Source organism: Centruroides vittatus, unplaced genomic scaffold (genome assembly GCF_030686945.1).
Source record: "Centruroides vittatus isolate TY-2023 unplaced genomic scaffold, ASM3068694v2 contig_971, whole genome shotgun sequence".
Classification (NCBI taxonomy): domain Eukaryota; kingdom Metazoa; phylum Arthropoda; class Arachnida; order Scorpiones; family Buthidae; genus Centruroides; species Centruroides vittatus.
In genome coordinates this window covers 3,419,722-3,437,368 of record NW_027122644.1, presented here as the reverse complement: position 1 = coordinate 3,437,368, position 17,647 = coordinate 3,419,722, and the positions used below count along the sequence as shown (strand labels likewise).

General features: G+C 24.6%; 1 protein-coding gene across 1 annotated transcript in view; it reads left to right on the top strand.

The window, feature by feature from the left end:
* LOC136985583 (elongation factor-like GTPase 1) overlaps window positions 1-17,647 on the top strand; it is an 84,155-nt gene that overhangs the window by 40,611 nt on the left and 25,897 nt on the right. The window contains exons 15-21 of the mRNA XM_067282902.1: window positions 1,457-1,572; window positions 4,196-4,347; window positions 6,278-6,419; window positions 6,718-6,849; window positions 11,283-11,430; window positions 11,525-11,645; window positions 12,513-13,362. Of these exons, the coding sequence (XP_067139003.1) occupies window positions 1,457-1,572; window positions 4,196-4,347; window positions 6,278-6,419; window positions 6,718-6,849; window positions 11,283-11,430; window positions 11,525-11,645; window positions 12,513-13,362 (1,661 nt within the window). The remainder of the gene's footprint in view (window positions 1-1,456; window positions 1,573-4,195; window positions 4,348-6,277; window positions 6,420-6,717; window positions 6,850-11,282; window positions 11,431-11,524; window positions 11,646-12,512; window positions 13,363-17,647) is intronic.

Genomic DNA, 17,647 nt, shown 5'->3' with positions numbered 1-17,647 from the left:
AAACAGTATCTATCTGAACAAAATATTAAATTTCAGTGTTTAAAATGATGTTTAACTAGAGAATTAAACTGAAAAGAAAAAAATTTTACATCTGTCAGTAAGATTAACTTGTTGGCTCTTAGATGGTTGTTAATTTTTGAATTATCGGTTCTCATTTAATTGAAAAGATTGATATAGTCTTGTAGATCTGATAAGATATTAAAATTTTCATTTTTTAGAATTTCTTTTCAAAATGTTATTCTGTTATTTTATTGAAAATGCTTGAATTTAATTAATACACTTATCATACATTTTTAATTTTAACATTTAAGATACAGTGAAATTCCGTTAACATGGCCTGCCAGAAAACCCAATAAGCCAGTATGTCAAGCTCTTATTTGGGGAAAAGTATTGGTGCACTGGGTATTTGTCTGCATTACATATAACTAGGTAGCCAGTTAATTAAAACTAAAAATAATTTTAAAATATTTAATTTAAATTGAAAATTATATTAAAATTAAAAGAAAATTAAAACTCCAGACTTCATACTGAAATTAAAATTTAAAATGAAATCAAAATTAATTAATTAATTAAAATTGAAACAATATTTTGGAAAGTGTGGATAAAGTACTTGTCCTTCTTGTTTGATTTGGTTATATTACATCTGGCAGTCACAGTTGAGTCTCTATTTATAGCACTTCTTTGTAAAGTGTTATTTTTGGTTTCAGTTTTGGGAGTGATGGAACATTTTACTTTTAATATGTAAAATATATAGAATATAGATAGATAGAGAAATAGATAGATGTAGATATAGATAAAAGTGTACAAGGTATAAAGTAAGATTCTGGTTAGTGTGTCCAGATTATTCCTAACCAAAAATAGGAATAATCTAGAAAAATTGAAATGGCATAGTAAACAATCATAAAAAGTGAGTTTGAACAGTTTTACATGCAAAAATATGTAAAATCATTTCCAGGGAATTGAAAAAAAAACCAGAAAAATTTCCATCATCTGATAAATCAGCATATTTGATAACCCAGCATTGTCAGGTTAATGGAATGTCACTGTAATTAAAAATCGCATTTTGTTAGTTTTATCATGATCATCATAATCTTGGAATGTTAACTTGATGTTTAAAATTAGTTTCATATTTGTTTTTCAGATTAGTTTGCTAATACATTTTTTAAAATAATTTATTTACTTCATTTATAGTTATCACTCAAGATTTTTAAAATTTAAATAATAAATTCAAATAAGAAAACAAATGATAGGATGAAAAACGGATGTTATTAATAACATCCATTTTAAACAAATTTTAAACAAAAAATAAAGTCAATTTAACTTTTATTAATGGAAAAGAACTTTTTTCTATTGAATTCAATAAATTCAAATAATTTATAAATTTGTAGAACTGAAATCTCAATTGTTAATTAACATATCAATTTTTATTATTATAATTAAATATTATGTATTTTAGACCTCTTACTACAGAAGAAATTGCACTTCGTAGAGAGGAAGCTCGACAGAGACATATGGAGAAAATGACAGCTGATAAGAATATAAATTCTATGAATGACAAAAATGATCAAAAAAGTAAGTGATTAATAATAATAATTAGCACAATTTATTGACAAGAATTTGAACTGTATTTTTATTTAATAGCCAGTATTTATTAATTTTTAAGATATTTTAGATTCATCAAATTCTATAGTAGAATATAAATCAAAGATTTTCTTTTAACTTTTAACTCAGGAACATTGTCTTACAGAGCAGTTTTTACTGAAAATAATTTAATTTAGTTCATAATATAAGGCACCTTTTCCACAATATGAATTTTGGTGGAATGTTTTTCATCAGTTGTTGCATATTTATTGCCTGCTTTGTGATTGTGGATAGTCTTCCGAAAATTTACATATTGGGAACAATTTGTTGTAAATCAAAAGATGACACGATATTTATAATGTACTGTAACATTATAGTACTGAATTATTGTTGGAGATGTTTGTACTGAGGCAGAAGCATTCCAACAGAGAAAGCACTGCAATTGTAGAATTTTTTACAAAACTTCTGTCCAAAATATATTGAAAGCATACTGATGTATTTGTAAATAATTTATACATGTAAAAATAGGAAAAGGTTTTTGATGGCAATTTTTGTGTTTAATTCTATGCTGGTAAGAATTTTTGTGATCAGTCAATTTCTGGTTGATAGTGTTTTGTCTGTATTATACTCTATATAATCTTTAATTTTATAAAGTTTAGACTTGTATTTTTTAAAATTAGTTTAGATTCATCCACAATTCCTAGTTTAATATAACCAATATGTAAATACCTAAATTTGCCAAAGACAATTTGCAATATGGGTATTAAATACACAAGCAACTGATGAAAAACTCTCCACCCAAAATGTATATTGTATAAACAGTGCTTTATATTATAATTTCTTTGTGAAACTTATGAACTGAATTAAATTATTTTCTGTAAAGAATTGCTCTGTAAGACAATGCCTTAGTTCCTGAGTTGAAGTTAAAAGAAAACATTAAAAATATTGAACTAACAAGACAAATCAAACATTTGATATTATATGGTAAAATATACTTATATCCTGTTTCATGATTACTGTTTTTTAAAACCTTAAAATTTAAAACTCATTTAACACTGGCCAGTCATAAACATTTATGTCCAGTATAAATTAAAATGAATGTAGTAATGATAGTCAATAGATTCACTCAATATCGTTATGAAAAGTTTTAGTTCAGCAAACAAATATTTAGTTTTAAAAAGGATTATTATAGACTATTTTTTAGTTTTGATAATTATATTGCTATTTACAGTTTCAAAACTATATTTATCAAATAATTGAGTTGAAAATTAATGAACAATGTTTTAAGTTATTAAAACAGATTTGTGTAGAAAAGGAAAAGTAAATGACAGAAATAAATTATTCAGGCTTTCATAAATATTTATTACTTAAGCTACTGATATACTGTAGTTCTTTAGTTCAACATGCTTTAAATTAAAAACTATACCCACAAAATAAACAATTGTTAAAAGTGAAGTTTATGATGAAATGCTGAGAATATGGGGTTTAAATATAAATATAATTCAATAATACAACTTAAATATAATTTAATAAAAATCACAGCTATTCTAATAAAATGGAAAAATAATTAATTTATTCAGTTTTAATTATCAAACTTTTTTCTGTTATTTCCTTATTTTGTTTTTATCTGAAGATGATGGTTATGTATTATCATTGAAAGACCTTATAATTATATTTTATTTTTAGACGTAATGTTGTCTTTATTTTGTCTTTTTTAATACCATAAAACATGAGTTTTTTTACTCCTATTGATGTTTTTAGCTAATTGTTTTTAATAATCTTTACTTCCTCGGCAGAATTACCTACAATTATACTCAAACACCAAAACACTTGCTGAGCTTACTGCTATCTTTAATTTCTAACGTTTTCAACCTAATTTTTATAGGTCATCCTCAGGAAAAATTTATTACAGTTCCACATTCGAATATAAAGCTTTCGAATGCTCGCAACATTTAAAACTTTTCGAATCTTTAAAAATTTTTTAACGGTTTAAATAATAACGGATTAAACCAACTACAAACACATTAAAAACATTACTAATTAACAAACATAAAATAAATAAATAAATATTGTATCAAAAGTAGATTAAACTAGTTAAAGCTGCCATGTCCTTTCTACGAATTTAAAAACCCGTAGAAAGGACATGGCAGCTTTAACTAGTTTAATCTACTTTTGATACAATATTTATTTATTTATTTTATGTTTGTTAATTAGTAATGTTTTTAATGTGTTTGTAGTTGGTTTAATCCATTATTATTTAAACCGTTAAAAAATTTTTAAAGATTCGAAAAGTTTTAAATGTTGCGAGCATTCGAAAGCTTTACATTCGAATGTGGAACTGTGATAAATTTTTCCTGAGGATGACCTATAAAAATTAGGTTGAAAACGTTAGAAATTAAAGATAGCAGTAAGCTCAGCAAGTGTTTTGGTGTTTGAGTATTATTGTAATTGTTTTTAATTTTGAAAATTTAGTAATTTTTTTTTGAACAGCTAATTATAAATTTTTCTGGGATTTTGAGTATTCAGAATCAAATTTCCCATTCTTAATTTGTAAAACTAGAATATGGTATTATGACATTTAATTATTACATTAAAATATTTTTTTTTATTACAGAATTAGATGATATTAATACTCTTGAATCTCCTAATCAAGTTGAAGAAGTTGTGTTTATTGCTTTTGCAAGAATATTTAGTGGTAAACTTTGCAAAGGACAAACACTTTATGTTTTAGGCCCAAAACATGATCCTACTAAAATATTAGAAAAGGTTTGTTAATATATAATATTGCTAAGATGTGATTTTTGTTTTCCTATTTCCTCTATGTCAGGCAATATATAAATGGAATGTACTGTACCGGTACATCTTATATATTGTAAATATCATCAATTTGCCTGAAATTTGCTTTTTTATGTGGATTTAGTTTTTGTTCTAGATGATTTCTAAAACTGTCAATGACACAATTTTAGTGATTCAGTAATCTAATAAAAATATTTTATTGAGCCTTTTAACAGAAAAATGTTAAAATGATATGTTTCTTCTGGATAATAGTTTTACTTCATGTTTACGTAATTATTGATAGTAAATGATTATAGAATCAAAATATTACAGTAGAGAGTCGTTAATCGGAACGATTTTCAGTCGGACTGTGTCATGCTGAATCAAACGTTTTTGATACTAGATTTACTTCTAAAGTATAATTTTCATGTTTTTATATTCTTCAATATATTTATTTTGTTTGTACAAAATAAAGAAATAATTTTTAACGATACAATAGCCTCGATTATTATTATAAAAATTTTGTTGGGCTTAAAATCGACGAAAATTCAACGTGAAGCGACACGCAATGGAGAAAAATTTGAACATCGGACAGGTTAATGTATTTTTTCGTATATAATGGGTAATCGGAACAAATGACTAATCGGAACAACCCCAGTCCCCAATTGATTCCGATTTTCGACTCTCTACTGTATATAGAAATTTAAAGTATCTTTTCAAAGTTAATTATATTAATATTTTCTTGTTTATTTTTGCTAGTATTTTTATACTTTATTCTGAATTTTAATGTTTATATCATTAGAAAATAATACATAGAAAATAAATAGATTTTTAGAATATTTTAACTTGATTGAAAGCTGTGATTTGTTTATTATCAACAGCCCCTTGAAGATTTTAAATTTTACAAAATCAACTATTTATTTAGAATATACAAATAAAAACTAATTTTTCGATTTGATTTAGAATTTGCATATTGTGTATGGATAATTAGATAGCTACATGGTGTGCATCTAATGATCTGTGAACTAATTTATAATATTGTGTATGGCTGATTTTGAAATTTTTGTGTTTTGAGATGGGAGAGATTGTTTGTTTAAAGGATTTCCATTACAATGATTTTACCTTTATAAAATTTATAAACAAACATTATACTACAATGAAATTATTTATTACTTTGATCTTTAATAATAATTTTTTTTAATTTAAAAATATAATTATAGAAAAACAAATATAGGAAAACATTTAGTCAAATCATTTCAGAGCTATAATTTCATCTTTGTAAAACTTGATTATTATAAAAGTGATGACATTTGAAAATTTTAAATAACAGAGTTTAATTATATAATTATTTCTTTAAAAATAATTACAATTAGAAAATAAATGTTTTATAATAATAGATAGTAAATTAACATTGATCAATAAAAAATTATTATTTTTTATTTCTTTTCTTTTTAAGAATTAAGTGAAAAAAAATTTAGACTTTTATCTTAAGATATATTTTATAAAAACATTTATGTCTGCTTTCAGTTACATTCTTCAGGTTCTACAGTTTTAACATGAAAATATGTGAATGATTAGTAATAGATTTCATTTATCTGCAGTGCTTTTTATAAATAGATTTATAATACATTTTGTTGCCATTAATAATAATAATAATAATCATCATATTTCCAAGTTTTGTTTTAATTTTTTAATCTTGTTACATTTATATGCCATTTATATACATTTTGAAATTAAATTCATTAAAATAATACATTGTTTGGTAACTCTATCATCAACCAGAAAATATGTGAAGAAAAATAATCATATTTTTCTTTTAGAAATAAAATTGTGGATAAGTGTAATTCTTACATATTTAATACTTAATTGAATATTTCTATTTTCTCGAGTACTGAAATTATATTGTTGTTTTTTATTCTAGAATATTGAAATAAACAAAAACTTAACTCTTAAAGATTTGCCTTCTGATCAACATATAACTGTTGCTACTATTAAGGATCTTTATTTACTAATGGGAAAAGAACTAGAATCACTAGATTCTGTTCCTGCTGGAAATGTTGTAGGTGTGTATTGTTAATATATTCATTAATAATAAATTTTATTTTTTTAGATATTTTAAAATAATTATATGCTGAAGAATTTACATTTTGTTAGAGAAAAAACTTAAATTTAAAATAAACATTTTTTGTCTGCTTAACAGATTATTCTCTATTCTCATGTTACATTTAAGATGATTTATTAAGTGAATTGAAAATATTTGTTTTAATTTAAGTTCTTTCATTGATAAGGTGTGGATTTTATTTATTTTACTACTATCAGTGAATAGTATCTTTCAAGCTAAAGAATTTATATTATGAATAGGTATTAGTGGCTTAGAAGAACATGTTTTAAAGTCAGCTACACTCTCTACAACAATAGTTTGTTCACCATTTGTTGAATTGCAAACACCTATTAATCCCATTCTCAGAGTTGCTTTAGAACCAAGTCATCCAAGTATGTATGAAATCTTTTTCATTAAAGTAGATAATATAATTTGAATTAAAAATATTACATATATTTCCCTTCAGATATTTTTACATACATGCACACATATATTTAAAATGTTTTGTTTATAATTGTATCAATGTCCATTGAAGAAAGTTAGACTATGTGATTTAAGATTTATTATATTTATCAGTCTCAGGATCCTAAGCACAAAATTTTGGTTTGGCTCCAGAAAATGATTTATATTCTAGTATTTGGCTGCAAATTTATTAAAAATTCTAACTTTGGATTTAATTTTCTTGGTTTCAAAATGGTAATACTTTTTAATTTCAAAAATATTATAATATTTATTTTTTTCCAGCTTCAATTGAGATAATATTTTTTGATACTATCCTTTCCAGTTTAAAAAAATAATTTTTATTAACATGTTAATGTTTTGTTAGCTTATCAATAATAGTTATGACTCAATGTAATAAAAAGAAGGAATGAAATACAGGGTTTGCTACAAACACCCGACAGTTGTTGAAATAAAATAATACTTTTTGGAGAAACAAATATTTATTACTTTGTACTGATACATTTGGTAAATGGCCAATGTTTTGTGAATTAAAATTTAAAAACTCAGTTGTTTCTGGTGCACCCTGTATGTTAGAAAGCACAGCATCATATAAAAAAGAGTAAATTCCAAGTTTAAAAAGTTATATTGAATAACTAAATAAAAATATTTGCAATTCATTTAATAAGATTCATTATATTATTTTATTTTGTAATTTGTTTTTTACAAAGTTGTATAAATATAACTTCTGAAAACACAATTTAGATTTTAATTGTATTTTTAACACACATTCATCAGACTTCATGATTAATATTTTGATGACGATTTAGTCATTTAACAGATCATTATTGATTGGTTAATAGTTTAATTTATTTAGTTATTGCTTATTTAGTATCTAAATAGATCGTGTAGTTTGCTGTATGAAATGGTGTGGTGTTGTTTATTGAGCTTATTATCATTGAAAATATGAGTTTATTCTGGAACAAAACTGATACATTTTGTTTTTATTGAGATTAAAAAAAAGAAATGTTTTTCTGAAATGTTCTTACTTGGAAACATTTGTTTAATAAGTTCTTCTCAGATTATATTGATTTTTATTCTTAATAATTCTAGATGTCACGTTTAGATTCTGGACTAATTGTCTCTGATTTAATCTTAATGATCAAAAAAACTATTGAAAATAATTTACATTGCTATTGATGTTGATATTTTGAGATTAGAAAATTTATATATATTTGGATTTGATAAAAAGTGCTGAAGAGATCACTATAAGAAAACTAGTAGAACTCTTAATTTGTTATTAGTAGAAAGTAGCTAAAAGAAATCTAAAATAGTTGCTGAATGTATTTTAAAAATTAATTTATTATTTACTGGAGTCAGAATAATAATTTTATTTGTATTTTGTACACATTAGAGAATCTAATTGTACACAGTTTAAATAAAATTTAGGCAAATTAATGAGGTGGATGTTTTTCTAATTTTGACTTTTTTAGCTTGGCACACTTTCAGAAACATACAAAAAATGAAACTGTTATATTAGAGCACTAATTATAAATGAGATAAAACAAAAATGTAAATTTTAACTGAATATTGAACACTATTGGATTCCTGAAGGTTTTTGTAAGCATCAATAAATGAAACTTATGATCTAATAAATAGTTTTTATAACAGTTCAGCATGTATAAATATTTCTAATTGATATAGAAAATTTTATTTTATCTGTTACATTGAAAATTCTGAACATTAGTAATATGATAATACTTATTAATTTGATGTATTTTGATTTTAATTATAGTATCAATGAATTTATATTTTGAAATGTAAGATGATAATGCTTGTCATATTAATTTGAAGATTTAAAATAACAAAATGAAGAAAGACTTTACAATTCTAAACTACTTGAAAAATATAATAATAATATATAAGATATCAAAACAAAAATAGGAATATGCTCAAACTGATCTGAATTTGATAGAAAAATTTAGTTAAAAAAAAGGGGTATTAGTAAAAGTAGCTGAAAAATGTTTTAATTTTATAAAAAGCAAGCTATTTTTATTTAATTACTTATATTGGCAATTATTTTATATTCAATAGTTTACAATATAAGAACCATCATAATAATAAGTCCAATCCATCAGTTTGAAAACTAAGTTCATAGATTATCATAAGATTATGATAAAAACAGCACTGAAAACATCATCATACTGTTTAAAAGAGAAATCAAAAAGAGTTTTTGGATAAACTTATGAATAATTTTTAATATGCATGAAATGTTAAAAATTCATTGAAAGCAAAAAAGCACATATTTATAGTTATTATTCTCAAATATTATTTGCTGTCTAACATATATCCACATACAGATTAATTATTTTATAAATTTATACTATTATTCTTTTTATTATTTGTTTTGAAATAAAGACTTCTGTCTGAAAAATGAAATAGGATTAATTTATTTTCCAGTTAATCAACAGTAATTTGATAGATTTATTAAATTAGAATAATTTGGCACTACAGTCAGAATATCTTTTCATTTTGGTATTCTTAATGGTCAAATAATTTAGAAACATTTAAGGCAAGAATAATTTGGAATGATATTTAAATAGCATTAAGTTATTTCCAAGATTTGAATTAGGACTTCTTGAAAGCCATCTCAAAATCATTGAAAGCAATATTAAAAATGTTCTTATCTTTATATATACTACACAATAAAAAGAACTTATTAAGTATTATTTCTAATTTTAATAAAATAAGTATTTACTTTACTTTCTAGGCTATTATATACAGAGGGGAAGTATATTAACAGAGAGGAAGTATTGCAATCATTCAAAAATAATGACCACCTCCAATATTTTTACATTTTTGGATTCATCACCTTAAAATGTTAAGAAATGCAAAAAAGTTCAGGGTTTTTCTGTATGTATAGATGTTTGTGTGTGTGTGGGATGGGCGTGATTTTGTTTATCCATTTTGAAGCTTAATAACTTCCGTGGTTTTGTTGAAAATTTCTGAAATTTTGCAGGGTGGTTGTGTATTGGGGAATTGATGCTATTAAATTTCAGTGGTTAAACATCAATGGGATGGAGAGATAAAGGGGTCATATTTCTACCCTCAAAATTAAGCTTTGCCATTTTATAATAATTAATAATATAGAAATAAATAAACAACAACTAACCCGTTACATATAAAGATCAACAACTGCCGAATTATCGGGCTAGCAAATGGCTATAGTAATATTAATAATTAAAGTTAATTTGCTACTAGAGTTAGGCGTTAGGCGCCATCTCTTGCTAAATTTAATAATTAGAATTTTAATTAAATAATTTAAATAAATTTAGGCCTAACTGGAAGAAAAGGCTGGTTGAGTGCCTTTGGGAGGACGTGGGCAATTAATGTGTCCCCAGCCGGCATTGTAATGACCGTCGATGGTGGTATGGTAATCTTATATCAACTGGAAGGGAAGATCGGAGCGAAGGTCCGGGTAGCGTAACTGGTAACGTGTCTGCATGGATAGCAGAAGTTGCGGGTTCGAATCCCGCTTCGGGCCGATTCTTTTCTTCCAGTTAGGCCTAAATTTATTTAAATTATTTAATTAAAATTCTAATTATTAAATTTAGCAAGAGATGGCGCCTAACGCCTAACTCTAGTAGCAAATTAACTTTAATTATTAATATTACTATAGCCATTTGCTAGCCCGATAATTCGGCAGTTGTTGATCTTTAATATAGAAAGATTTTAAAATAAAATCTCATAACAGATAGTGCAATATGCAATTTTAAAGTTTGGCCAGAAAAATTACACAATTCATTGCTGGATTTTTATTTTAATCAGTTTTTTATTTTTACTATGAAATGATGAGCTTTTTGAAATTTTAAACTGCTTTAAATAATTTTTCAGCTTTTTATGTGACTTTGATTGATGGTTATAGAATCTAGTATTTGTCACTTATTATTTTCCTAACCTTTAATGTTCACATTTAAAAGTTTTCATCATTATTTTCCAGTTATATTAATTAAATTTCCTGCATTCATTCTGTTTAGCTGCTATTGGTGTTTTTGTTTTTTCATTTTAAATCATTTACGAGTTCACCCATATCATTATTGCTTTCTTGTCGTCATAAGCATGTTTTGTTAATGATGTCATTTCTTTACTCTTCTCTATATTTTTATTTTTATTTTTATTTTTTTTTGTTTTTAGTTTTTTTCTCTAATGATCTTAATGTAATTTCTACAAAAAATGTCTTACAAACTTTTACATTTTATACAAAAGAGTAAATTCTGTTAAAGTGATTATTATCTTTTATTGTAGTATTAGAATTAATGTAATAATTTTTAAAGCAAAAAATCTGACAATAAACTTATAATTAATAATTTTTTAAAAAAATTTTTAGGTGAAATGTCTTCTCTAGTTTCTGGTTTACGTTTATTAAATCAAGCAGATCCATGTGTTCAAGTATTAATTCAAGAAACAGGGGAACATGTTATTGTTACTGCAGGTGAAGTACATTTACAGCGTTGTTTGGATGATTTAAAAGAAAGGTTAGCATAAAACTTCCAATCTTGTATTTAAATTTATTTATTTGCATTAATTTTATGAAATTATATTAAATAATTAAAAAATAATAATATTTAGATTTGCAAAAATTGAAATTAATGTATCGCCACCTATTGTACCTTTTCGTGAAACCATTGTCCCACCTCCAAAAACTGACATGGTAAATGAAATTATTGAAGACAAGAATCAAATTAAAAAGGTAAGATTTCATAAATTTAATTGCAATTGTATTCAACTTTATAATTTGTTTCTAATTTTGATTTTCCTCATAAAAATTTCCTCTCTAATTAATTTTATTTTCTATCTTAAAGATTACAATTATAAATAAATTTGTGTTCATAAATCATTTAAAAGTTAGTATATTCTGTTTAATATATTCAATTATAAAAATAATATATATTTGCATTTAAATAAATGTAAATAATAGTTTATTCTTAAAATTTTGTATAATCTTTTATTGTGATTAAAACATTATGTTATAATTTAATTTGTTTAGAGCTTCTCTTTCTTATTATATAAAATAAAAAGAAATGTTAAATAATTTTTTATTCTTAACAGAAATAAGCAGAAAACAATACTTAAAGTATTAGAAGCAGATAATTATATTTATTATGAAATTAATTCATTTCTAAAGTGTAAAATTCTTGTTTTGGATTTAAATTTTGAAATAATTATGCAACAAAATAATTTTGTTTATATTAAAAATTTTTTTAAGAATATAGTATTTTATAATATTACTATATAAAAAATATAGCATTTTTACTATAAGTTTTTAAAATGGGATAAACATCATAATGTCATGTTTAATTTTGTTTGGATGTATCATCTACATAATGGAATTAGCTGGTCCTTTCGTGTAATTATAACATCGTCAGCTAAATTTAACCATGATCAACAATGTTTATTTTTTAATCTTAAAAATAAAATTCTATTCTATTAATTTAAGCAAAATTTTGTCTTTTATATATATAAGGAAAAAGTTCTGTTTATTTTATATTTTATTTTGAATAATAATTATTAAATTGATTCTTATGTTGTATTTTTTTTTTTTTTTTTATATATATAGCTTTCTGATTTGGATGGTAATAGTGGATCTGATGGTTTAATAACAATTCAGACACCAAATAAGAGATCAATAATTTCATTAAGAGCTATACCGCTTCCAGAATGTGTAACTAAACTAATAGAAGAAAATTCCCAGTATATCAAAGCTTTATGTAAAACTGTTAATACTCAAAGAAGTAAACAAGAAATTTCTGTTAATATACTAACTTCAGAAACTTTAAAAAAAATAGAAGATTTAAAACATCGATTAGAGGTAGTGTTCAATGAAGAAGGTCCAACATGGAAAAATGCAGTAGATCAAATATGGTCATTTGGACCTAAAAGATGTGGACCAAACATCTTATTAAATCGCATACCAGGGTATAAACAGCCATCAGTTTGGATAGAAAAGAAAGATAAACTACTAGAAAGTATATTTTTACAATATGATAATAGTTTTGTAAATGGTTTTCAATTAGCAACTTTATCCGGACCTTTATGCCAAGAACCTATGATGGGTGTTTGTTTTATTATTGAAAATTGGGAAATAGATAACCTATTAAATGATATAGACACTACAGTTAATTTACAGTTGACAGATAAATTAGAAAATCAGAATGTAGATTCAGCTGTAAATTGTAACGGAGACTCTATTTTTATAGGAGATTCGGACACTAAAGAAGATTTAAATAATTCAGAACTAGTGGGAAATTACAGTGAAATTGATAATAGTAATGCACCTTATGGACCTCTTGCAGGTCAAATAATGTCAATAATGAAAGAAGGCTGCAGAAGAGCATTTCAGGCTCAACCACAGAGGTTGATGGTGGCTATGTACAGTTGTAACATTCAAGTTACTGCAGAAATGTTAGGTAAGTTATTTATTTATTAGACTTTACAGATATTTTTAGATTAAATTATTTACCATAGAAAAAAGGTAAATGATTTCTAGCCATTTATATTTAGTAATAACTATAGATTAAAATAAATAATTTTCTAAATTTTCATATGATGATAAAGTATTCTAAATTTTAATTCCTGAGGATTTTTCAGTCTTTTTAAAAACTGATTTTAGTTTATTTTAGCTAAAGTAGTAAGTATTATATAACTAAGTAGTAGCAAGTACTATAAGTAGTAGCAAAAAAATGACTGTTTATAAATTATATTTGCAATGTTTTATTAAAATTGCTCTGGAATTTTCCTTTTCAAATTTATAGAATTTTATTAAGAGAAATATTATATACAATTTATGAATTTTTAAGAGAAATATTTAATAATATAATTTTTAACTTTTTAAAATATAACTGAGTTTTTTGTTCTTGACAAACTTTTAAATCAAAATATTCATTCATTTTTTATCACATTTATTTATGTGAAAGTATCTACTTACTGAAGAAAATTATTAGCTGATAGTAAACCTATCATTGTATTAAAATCATCTGAAATACTAACAAGTTTCAGAATAAGGCATAGAAATAAGGCATAGAATAAGGCATAGAAACAAATAATTCACTGTGAATTATTTGTTTCTATGCCTTATTCTGTATAATTTACTTAGCTTATTTGGGTAAGTTATTCTCTTTATTAGTAATTATTAGTGGGCCTATAACTGGAATAAATTCTACAATTTTGAGTACAAATCTGGTACATATTATTTGTTAGAATAGATGTGTCAGTTTATATGCTGAGTATTGAGCTATATAAACATAAAGAGAAAATTGAGTGTTAATTAATTTAAAATTAACATTAACAGTTATTTTAAAACATTTAATGGTTGTTTTCAAACTAATAATGATTAGTAGATAATTTAAATCATTAGATCAAGTTTTTATGTTACAGTTTGCTAATTTAAATTTAGGATTATGTAGTTAAATTATGGCTAATTTAGAAAGTCAGATCTGACTTACTTTTTAAACACATTAATTGCTATGTTACCACCTGCAAATGCTATCTCAAATTGCTAGAAGGCTGCATCTGTTGCTGATGTGACAGGTATTATTTTTTTTTACAACGGAAACAAATTTCATGTTTTAAGCATTAGTATGGTAAGAGCTTGTATTGATATTTTCCTATTTGAATATGCTATACTATAGAATTATGGACTATAGTGTTTTACATATTTAATTTTTATAATATATATGTATTAAAAATTAATTTTTTGAAGTTTATGACATTCATTAAAACATATCAAACACAATAAAAAGTTTGTTAAAATATCTGTTTTAAATATCTGATTTTAATAAAATTGAAATAAATTATTGTCTGTTTCATGAATATTGTTTTTATAGACAAATTTTTGTCATGTATCAGTAGCTTGAAAGATATATATATTTTTTTAATATGTATAATCTGACAATGGTCATTGTGGCAGGTGATAAAACTGTAAGCACTTGTGCTCAGGAGAAATTAGATAACAAAAATTAAAATATCAGGATTGTTTGACATTAAAAATAAGTTTTAATTCTGTGTTCATGCATAAAAAAAATATTTCACATTATAATGGTTAAAAATGTAGTCTATTTTGAAATTCATATTTAAGTTTCTTTTAATTATATGCATTATAAATTCTAGTAACTAATGCAACCTTCTAAGCAACATTACATATATTTTTTATACATAAAAATAAACTTGTCGCTTAAAAATTGAAAATTAATAAAAAGAAAAATCAATTCAGTGCAGATCTGAACAACAACAACAACCTATCAAGAAATATTTGATTTTTCTTTTTTATTTTGTTTCGAACATAAGAAAAACTTTAAATAATGATAATGAGAAGGAATATGTTTTTAATTGTTGGTTTCTTATTATCTTCTTAATTAATCAAACTTATTAATTCTTCCCTTAATAATGAATAATAAAATATTCAGTTGCAATTAATTATATAATATAAATTTTGAGGCAGAAATATTAATTTATTTCCACTTATATCACAAATAAATTTTCATTTAAGCCAAAAATTAACTTTAACTTTTATTATTATTTTATATTTAACCTTGTTTAATATCATTTATTCACTTTTAATTAAAAATAGTGTTGATAAATTGCAGATAATCTTAAAATGTCATAAAAAGAATTAAAAATTTAGCATTTCTTTTTATATTCATAATAATTTTCAATTTTCTAAGTACTGTGTTGTTAATTTCTTTAATTCAGATGTTGGCCATTCAGGTTATTAAATTGATTGCTCATTGTATATAGTAAACTTGGCTGTGTGAATTAACATAAAGAATTATGTTAGAAATATTTATCATGCTATTTGTTTTTTTATTATTATTATTATTCCTGATGTTCTTTGTATTGTGGTCAACTACCTCCTACAGCTTTTAAGTTTTTTTTTGTTGTTTATCTTTAATCAATGTCAATTATGTTTCTCACAGTTGGATCATTTCTTCTTAATAAAAGGAATCAACCATCAAAAGATGTATATTTATGTTGAGTACCAAATTATTTTCCACACAGTACCAAATTGAGTATTGTGATTAAAAAAATTAATTAGTTTATTATTTTTTTTATTGTAATATCTTTAGAAATATTTATGAAGTCATACAAACAGCTGTCAGATTATCTATGTGATAACAAAATAAATTTAAAAAATTAAATTGCATTCTTTTTTAATATTATAGTTTAACTTTATTGTTCTAAATAGTTGATGAAAAAGTAATGAACAGATTCAGATAAAGAGAGTGCCAGCAGAGTCATTTGGCTTTGTTCCCAAACACAGGGAACTCCAAAGTTAGCCTTTTATTTATATATATATATATATAATGATATGAAAATTATATAAATTAAAATTTCTTTTGGTAAAATATCAGTTTTATTTGTTTTATTGATTTTATTTATGTCTTTATTGTTTTTGGAGAAGGATAAAAATGAAATTTGTGACTTTCCCAGGTCTCATTTTATTATTTTTGTTTGGTGAATTATAAAATTTAATTCTGATTCAAATCACTGTTTTGTTTATTGTATTGATTATTCTATTTTCTTTAAGTAATCAAAATGCATTATTATTTCTAGAAAATTACAAAATTACATTTTTATTTACATTTTTGCTTGATAAATCATACTTTGTCTCTATATATTTATATATTATTCATAAAAGTTTGCTTCATGAAATTTGTACAGATCAGAGAATACATAAACAAAACACCAATGGAGCATAAAATAAACTTCAGTACATGCTTTACTAATGGAAAAAATATTAGTCTGTTTTTTCATTAGTAAAGCACATACTGGAGTTTATTTTGTGATTCTTTGGTGCACTTTGTTTCATAAAAGTTTGGTGTTAATTAATGTAAATTAAAAATTTCTCTAAAATATTTAAAAAAAGCTTTTTAATTATTAATTAAAATTAAAATCATCAATTATCAATTTGAAATTGCTGTAAGAAATACATTTGTGTGTAATCCTGTTGTTAATTTGGTTGTTTTCAGAATTTATTTTTTTTTAACTCTTTTTGCCCTGTGGACACTAAAGGGCCTCTTTTTGTAAGCCCATTATGAGTTTGTCCAGGCTCACAATGGGGCAGCCAAGTGGTGAGGGATGGGGTTTGACATATCTGTATGGACCACCCCTCACCTCTTCTGGCCAAGGTGGGGGCCAGGGGCCCATTTATAACGAGGACAGTGGAACCCTTGACTACATAAATAAAAAGTACTCTACTGCAGCGATCAATGACAAACTGGCAAGAGTGCTGGACTCAAAGTACAATAGGTAGGTCAACCTATGCCTTCATGCCTGAAGTTGGCCTTACTTCGGTGTGTTGTAACTGGTTGACGACACAGATTATGATCGGACACAGGAGTTTCCCCATTTCAAGTTTTCAGGTTTGGACAAGGAGATGGTAGCTGCTCCTGTGGGTGTTTTCGCAGTGACGCAAGACACTACGTGTTTGACTCTCCTCTCACTGAGGATTTCTGCCGAGGTGCTGGCCAAGTTGACTGATCCAAGCTGCCTGAACAAGTACTTAGAACACTAGCAGCAAGTAAAGGAAAACTAAAGGAATTGATGGAAAAAGTGATAGGTTTTCTAGATCTATAAGTTCAGTGGATGCACTGAGCAGGGTACTTCTTGTAGGGAAGTGGACCCCGCTGACCGATAATAACAATAATAATGGTAGTTGTAATAGTGAGCAAAGTAAGGAATAAAATACATGCAGAA